The sequence below is a fragment of the Nestor notabilis genome, unplaced genomic scaffold (genome assembly GCF_000696875.1).
Source record: "Nestor notabilis isolate BGI_N333 unplaced genomic scaffold, ASM69687v1 scaffold25825, whole genome shotgun sequence".
NCBI lineage: Eukaryota > Metazoa > Chordata > Aves > Psittaciformes > Psittacidae > Nestor > Nestor notabilis.
In genome coordinates, this window is record NW_009931095.1 from 23,554 (window position 1) to 31,166 (window position 7,613).

Genomic DNA, 7,613 nt, shown 5'->3' on the forward strand with positions numbered 1-7,613 from the left:
TTGTTCCAAGCCCCTGTGTCCAACCTGGCCTTGAACACTGCCAGGGATGGGGCAGCCACAGCTTCTCTGGGCACCCTGTGCCAGCGCCTCAGCACCCTCATGGTGAGGAATTTCTTACATCTAATTAATACTCTATTCTGTTCTTTTCTATTCTAATGTTCCATCAGAAATATTACCCACAGGGGTTTCAGGTTAGGGGTTTTTTTTGCATACTACGCCATGACCAGTAGACTGCACAAGTTAAGGGAAGGGGACAAAGGATGGGAAAAGGACAGGAACATTTTAAGGTTGCCCCAGTGCTGCAGCTGGCCTGCACTGACCACAGTCTAAGGTTTGGAGGGTGGAAGCTCTTTTGGATGCAGTTCTCAGGCAGCATTGCAGATACCCACTTGATCTTGCAAAAGCTCAGCCGGCCTCTCATTGCTTCCCCTTCCAGATGTGCACTACCAAAGGTGTGGAAGTGATCACTAAAGGGAGACGAAGGACACCTGCACCACAGAGAGCACCCCGAGGTCCACCCGAGTGACTCCGGTGTTTGAAGGCACCACAGCTCAGCCTCTGCTTGTCCTGGTTTCTATCAGCCAGCTCTGCTATCTGTGACCCACTCCTTTCCAGTCCTCATCTCCGTACCCAGATCATTGTCAAGCCCAGCAGTATATTGGGAACAACACAAATGCAGACCAAGTCCAAAGTTAAGGTAGGAAAAATGTTTTCTTATATCAAATGGCAAGGTGCAGTGAATTTCTCCTGCAAGGGCTCCTAAGGAACGCAACGTGAAGTCCTAAATTCAGTTGGTCCCTTAAGAATATGGCCAGCTTTAAGTGTATTACTTAAGTGCATTGAGATGATGAGTACTTGCAGGCTTCAAGTTTGGCATGTAGCTAAAAGCCCTGTTATATCCAAGTCTATGGTCTGACACCCCATGTGTACAGCAGTGCAAGAGACAAGTATTATAATCCATCTCCACTGCAGTGGAGAGATGTTTTCCCTGGTCCAGCCACACCAAACCACAGCAGAGAGCCCATAGCCAGAGGGTGTGAAGAGGAAAAGACATTAGAAACCTCTCTTGAACTGGGAGTCACATGCTGCAATTCTCTTCTGTACTCACTGTTAATGTCTGGCAGGCTGTAAACTCTGTCCTGATGACCTAAGTGAAAAGAAAAATTGTGGGAAAAATAAGTAAGCACATTTTCTCCAGGTACCTCTGAGAGAACAAGCCTCAGAGCTATGGCAACCGCAGCCCTCATTCTTCAGCCATCACAAGGCAGAGACATCAGAAAGACAGAATAAAAGAAGCACTTTGAGACAGAACTTGACTTTTAAAACCCCAAGACCTTATTGTCACCACTTCCACAGCCCTAATGCAACACGCCGGGCAGTGCAGCAGCAGATGGCCACCTAAAACACAGCGGTTTCACATCATTCTGCTCCTTCTCCTGCAACCAGAGACAGGCTCCAGGTGGAGGTTCTTTCTTGCTTAAGGGTCAAGCCAATTCACTGGTGCTAATGAAGTAATAACAATAAAATAATTCATTTTAAAAAAAGGCATCAGGCTCTCAATGCAAAGAAGCCTGAAGCACTGTCATCCTCACGCTTAGCTTGGTTTTCTCTGATTGTCCTTTCTCTGTGGTCTGATGCGTTTTCAGACTGAATGCTGCATGAATTGTCTGTCTCCCACTGCATTAACTATATGTTTAATGCCACCACCCTTCATGCTCTTTCTGATTATTTCTGCCATGAGTGGTCTGGGTAAGGCTGGACCAGCTGGATCACTCAAGTCTATGGTATTTGTGCAAACTTTCCTGTGGCTCCTCAGAAAAGGAATAAAATCCACACTGGTTTTCAAAAGCACCAGGCAAAGTATGTGTGAATGGCAATTAGCAGCTACCCAGTAAATAACACCATATTAACAGCAGCTTTCAGCACATGTTCACGCGCTATTGACCAATATCAGGAACACTGAAGTTCCATAAAGCTCTGGAGAAAACAATCATGGAGACAGGAAACTCAGTAGTTTTGATACTGTTTTGCCAGTGCCAGACCATCACCAGATCAGCTGTAAAAGTCATTAGATCAAGGGAAACAGTAAGTGCTGCCTTATCCAGCCAGTGGGATTTACAGGCCCTGCAGGTTAAACTTGGGTTAATGTCACAAGCTCTCCCTTGTGACAAAAAGAGCTAAAAGAAAGAAAAACAAGAGCTGCAACTCTTATATACTTACAAACTGCAGGACGTGAGGCTTGTTAAAACTAAGCACAAGATATTCTCAACTCTGTGGTAAAAATATCAATCTTAACAGAGCTAAAAAACATAGAATCATGGAATGGTTTGGGTTGAAGGGACCTTAAAGCTCCTCCAGCTCCAACCCCTGCCCCGGGCAGGGACACCTTCCACTAGAGCAGGTTGCTCCAAGCCCCTGTGTCCAACCTGCCCTTGAACACTGCCAGGGATGGGGCAGCCACAGCTTCTCTGGGCACCCTGTGCCAGCGCCTCAGCACCCTCACAGGGAAGAGCTGCTGCCTCAGAGCTCATCTCAGCCTCCCCTCTGGCAGGTTCAAGCCATTCCCCTTGTCCTGTCCCTTCCATCCCTTGTCCAAAGCCCCTCTCCAGGTTTCCTGGAGCCCCTTTAGGCACTGGAGCTGCTCTAAGGTGTCCCCTTCAGGAGCCTTCTCTTCTCCAGCTGCCCCAGCCCAGCTCTCTCAGCCTGTTTTCACAGCAGAGCTGCTCCAGCCCTCGGAGCATCCTCCAAGAACATGTGCTCTGCTGCCCTCAGTATGATGAACACACACCTCTGACCCTCTGCTTCCTGCCCAGCATGTTTTGAATGATCTGGAAGCTACAAAGCACTCAGAGGGGCATCAGTGCTCATTGTCCCCCCTTGGCGCATCCCAGCACGGACTGTGCAGACTCCCCGTGTGCAGCAGGACAGGAGAAACCCCGGTGCCCCTCCTCACCTAGGAACGTGGAGCTGGCGCCATGCCCCGGCTGCAGCCTGCCATAGAGGGACTGCAGCACTTTGGCACTTCCAAACCTCTTGAAACGGGACCTCACGTGTTCATAGTACCACTCCAGGGATCCAATCTTCACGATCCTGCCCAAAGACACAGTGCGCATACATACTAGGTGAACCAGTCTGGCCACACCTGTGGTGACCAGCCCCTCACCCAGAAACCATCTCTTGCCAAAACCACAGTTTCGTTTATAGTCAACAGAATTGGTTTCTAAGCAGCATAAAGGGATGCTGAGTTTGGGCGACCCTTCTTGAGCCTCAGCCCCAGGGCTTGCCTTGCCCCTCATCCTCCGTGGCAGCGGCGGTACCTGGAGAGCCGGCAGGGATCGCAGACCCAGCCTTGCTCCTTCTTGTTGTAGCGGCTGCAGTTCTTGCAGGTGAAGAAGTGGCAGTCCTGGCACTGCCGCTTGCTGTTGAGCAGGAACTTGAAGGGCTGGAGGCAGTGGACGCAGTGGGTTTCATTGAGGTGAGACTGATTTGTCAGGAACTCTCTCTTGCTGCTCTCCTGGTTGATCTTGCATTTTAGCTCCCTGCAAAAACACAGCCCAAACCACAGGAACTTGTTTTTGTCACCATTTCACTATGAGCTTTCACATGGCAAATCCCACTACACCTCAGCCACTGCAGGAATGATTTTCCAGGGAACATCCTGGGTCCCACAGCTTGTGGATAACACTGCAGGGCAAATCTAACAACTGACATATCACCAATTAAATAAGCTGAACAAAGAAGTGGGCTCCAGATTCCAGGCAGGCTAATACACATTAGGATCTGCTGCTGTTGAGATTGACTTTGATTGAGCCAAAACCTGGCCCATTTGCTTCACAGGTTATTGGTCAATTGATCAATGCCAGGAATCTCAGGAGAGTGGCTCCTCTCAAAGTATGTGGCTGTACACCAACCCAGCACAATCTTTCAGCTGGGAATGAAAAGCTTCCTGGAATTCTGGGGAGAGGAAGGGAAAACAATCTGAGACAAAAAAGGACTAAAAGGGGTTTTAATCTAGTACTTCAGTGCTAAATGCAGCCAAGGCTTTTATTAAAGGCAGGAGTGATGTGCAACAAGGTTCTGGCAGTGCAGAGAACAGCAGCAGGAGATGTTCATGGCAGTCCTGTATATGCCTGGCCAGCACAAACTCTTTTCAAAAGCACCTTGTCCTAGCAGTCTGTCACTATAGGCTCCTTTTGCTATTCAGACTTGGCTGCTAGAGCAGGTACCCGTTCAAGAAGCTGCCTGTGTGAGGCTGAACCCCCTGTGACAGCCAGGGCCAGGTAAAATGCCTGCGCAGCTGGTGAGAGTCCGCTGCACTACCCAAAGGCTTTCTGTTTGTTCCCTGCACCACACACTGCTTCAGGTATGTTTGCCTTTGGGGCTATGGCCGAGAGGCAATGTTTGAGTTGTAGGGAAGGTCCCTAGAAGGTTGTTTTCTGCCTAGGCAGGGTTTGGAAGCTGCATTTTCTAAGGTAGAAGTCAGCCTGGGCCAAAAACACTCTATCAGCCAGGACTGGGGGCTGCTTCAGGAGCACAGCCTGGACCAAAGGCTTCTGGTGGTGCTGCTGCCAGTGCCCCCCAGCCAGCAGGGAGATGTGCTGACACCAGGCTGACCACAGCAGGAGCCGTGCTGGTGTGGCAGCGTGGTGCAGGGGCGCCCATGGGAGCAGCGATGTGGCTGGTGGCGAGATTGATGTGAAAGTAAATCAAGCTAATCTCTGTTTAACCAAATCAGTTTGCAATGAGGAATCAGCTCTTGGGGTTTGTTCGGGGGAGGGAGAGGAAATGACACAGGACTTTTCTTATCAGCTCACTGCCAGCACCTTGGGCTGCATTCACTGTTACACAGGAGTGATACCAGCTTGCACTCACCAAGGATCTGGAACATGTGAAAATCAGCATAAAGGCTGAACTGGGCACCTAGTGTTCCATTCAACTATTCACAGAGTTTTGAACAACGTGGTGCAAATGTTTGGCAGCCATTCACCTGTGGGTACTAAAAACAATCCCCCACGCAGAAACCCCTTGGGCTGGGCTCAGTGCTCCTTTTCCACTCCCATGCTAGGGCTGCTTCCAGCGGAATCTGATCTTTCACTGGACTGCTTTTTCTGGTTCCCAGAGACCGGTCGGATCCCTTCACTTCCCCTCCCTCACCCACGAGACCTGCCGAAGGAAGGACAAGTCTCAACCAAACCAGTTTAAAACCCACAGGGACTGCACACCTCTTGTTCTCTTGCTGGCAGGAACACAAGCCAGCCCATTTCCCTACTCTGCTCATGGCAGAATGAATAGGCTGCTGTGGGATGCCAGACTGCAGTGGGTCAGTCCAGCTGAGCTCTGGAAAGACGCAGAGAGCTGTCCCCAAGAAATGGGGCTGCTGGCAGGGACGTGTATGGAAGGACCCAGGGAGAGCCCCCACAAAGTGGCCATTATTTCATTTCTTGAGCAAAGCATTCCTCTTGCATGGCTGAAGCCTTTGTCCATTGTTGGGGGCTGCTGTGGGATGCCAGACTGCAGTGGGTCAGTCCAGCTGAGCTCTGGAAAGACGCAGAGAGCTGTCCCCAAGAAATGGGGCTGCTGGCAGGGACGTGTATGGAAGGACCCAGGGAGAGCCCCCACAAAGTGGCCATTATTTCATTTCTTGAGCAAAGCATTCCTCTTGCATGGCTGAAGCCTTTGTCCATTGTTGGGGAATATCTTTTGCCAAAAACAAAATGCAGAGAAACAGCAGAAAGCGAAGAAAAAGACCAAGCCGGGGGGATAGGGGGGAACGGGGGAAAGGGAAGAATTCTTCAAGGCTGGCATGTTGAGACAAGCCCAGTGAATGGAAAAGCCTATGCGGGTGGTCAGAGCGCAGGGAGCAGGGTGAATGGCTGCAGGGTCTCCCACAATGTCACATCATGTCCCAGCTTGTTACAGGTAGAAAACGCTCACACAGCTTCATGTCCGGCCTGCAGGAGCGTGGCGCTTTCCCAGACTGGGGGTCTGGTCTGTGCCAGGGCATTACAGAAACATCTGATGTATGCCTTTAGCTTGTAGAGAGAGGCAACCAAGCCTTGGACCGGGTAATGTGCTCTACCCCAGAGACTCGAGCAGTGCCAGGGGCTGCTGGCTTAATGTCAGCCCTCTGTGAGACACGATGAAACACCATTAAAATGAAAAAGCTGTGACTGCTGGGACAGAGGGAACACTGCTCGGGAGAAGCGACAGCAGCTCAGTACATCTGCCCCCTGCCTCACGCCTCCCGTTCCAAGGCACTCCATCTGGGAGCCCCCAGGGCATCGGAGCGGACCCAGATAAGCCAGTCTGGCGCCAAGGTCAACTAAGTACCGAATTCACCTCGCCCACTCCTTTGCTGCAGGGCACAGCAATGTCTGTCCCCACCTCCTTCCTCTAGGCACAGCTCAGGCCCATCACAAGGGAGACATTCATCCTTCCCAGGGTGATGATGTTTTTCAACACCCGTGTCTGATCTGTCCTGCACTTCAGAGCTACCAGCAAAGGAAGGCAGCAGATCACGACACTGAGTTATCTCCGCCTCCTACACAGGCTGCGTTTTCTTAGGCAAAGAAAAGATGTAATCAGAAGGTTCAAAAACACATGACTGAGAGCTTCCTGTGGCTACTGGTGCAAATGGAGCGGCTCACACACAGCCTGGTGTGGAGCACACAACGACGAGCTCTGGGGGTTGATTCCACAGTACAGATGTAGATACCCCAAATGCAGAATAACAGACACCCCTCGCCTCTCCCTTTGGCTCTGACAGAGCAAGCAATGAGCTCCTGGCCATCAGCCCCAGTCCTGGCTCACAGAGTCCAGAGCTAGAAGGGTAAGAGAGCTCAGTGAGAGTGCAGCTCTGCCCAAACCTGGCCTGGGAGCACGGGCCATCCCCTTGGGATAAAAATGAGAACTTGGCCAGACCCTGAACTGCACTGAGGGACGCTGCAGCTTCTTGAAATACAGTTAAGAAATTACTAAGTCCAGTGCCTGGTGTAGTTAATGAACAAGACCTAAACCCCACAATTTCTCATGCTAAAAAATTAATCTAATCCAATTTAACATTTTTTAAGCGGTACTTTTGTCAAATGACCTGTTCATAAGAACTTAGACGATACATCCATTTGCTGCTCCAGTGGTTTTTCAGTCTTTTCCCAACCTGTGGCCCCTAAAACTTTCCAAGTACGGCACATGGCCCCGTGTATCGTATTTAAGGCTACTACACTAGGTTTACTTCTCCTCTCAGTTATTTTTCCAGAATCCTTCAGGAGTCTTTAGACTCCCAGGACCCACTGAATAACCCTTGTGTCCTAAACGCACAAGAATCATCACATGAAACAAAAGCAAGGTTGCCAAATCCCATCCTTTGCTCCACCGTAAGGTCTCCCTGTGAGAGCCATGCCAACATCAAGTCCTACGAAGGCATTTCCTGAGTGGGGCCAGCATATTTGTCCCCATAAACCACCGTAATGACACTGATCCGCATGGCCGCTGGTGGCACAGCGCCAGTTCGCACCTTTGCAGCCCGAACTTGTCACCTTGACGGCGACAACGTCATCTGTTCACCACTATGTTTGATTTTCACAGCCTGGTCCTGGCTGTTCCTCCTCGCACAG

General features: G+C 50.5%; 1 protein-coding gene across 1 annotated transcript in view; it reads right to left on the bottom strand.

Annotated features, from left to right (window-relative positions):
* Positions 1–7,613, bottom strand: part of MLPH (melanophilin) — a 27,337-nt gene that overhangs the window by 19,511 nt on the left and 213 nt on the right. The window contains exons 2-4 of the mRNA XM_010015719.1: positions 3,318–3,539; positions 2,954–3,090; positions 1,109–1,147 (exon numbers count right to left, since the gene is read on the bottom strand). Of these exons, the coding sequence (XP_010014021.1) occupies positions 1,109–1,147; positions 2,954–3,090; positions 3,318–3,539 (398 nt within the window). The remainder of the gene's footprint in view (positions 1–1,108; positions 1,148–2,953; positions 3,091–3,317; positions 3,540–7,613) is intronic.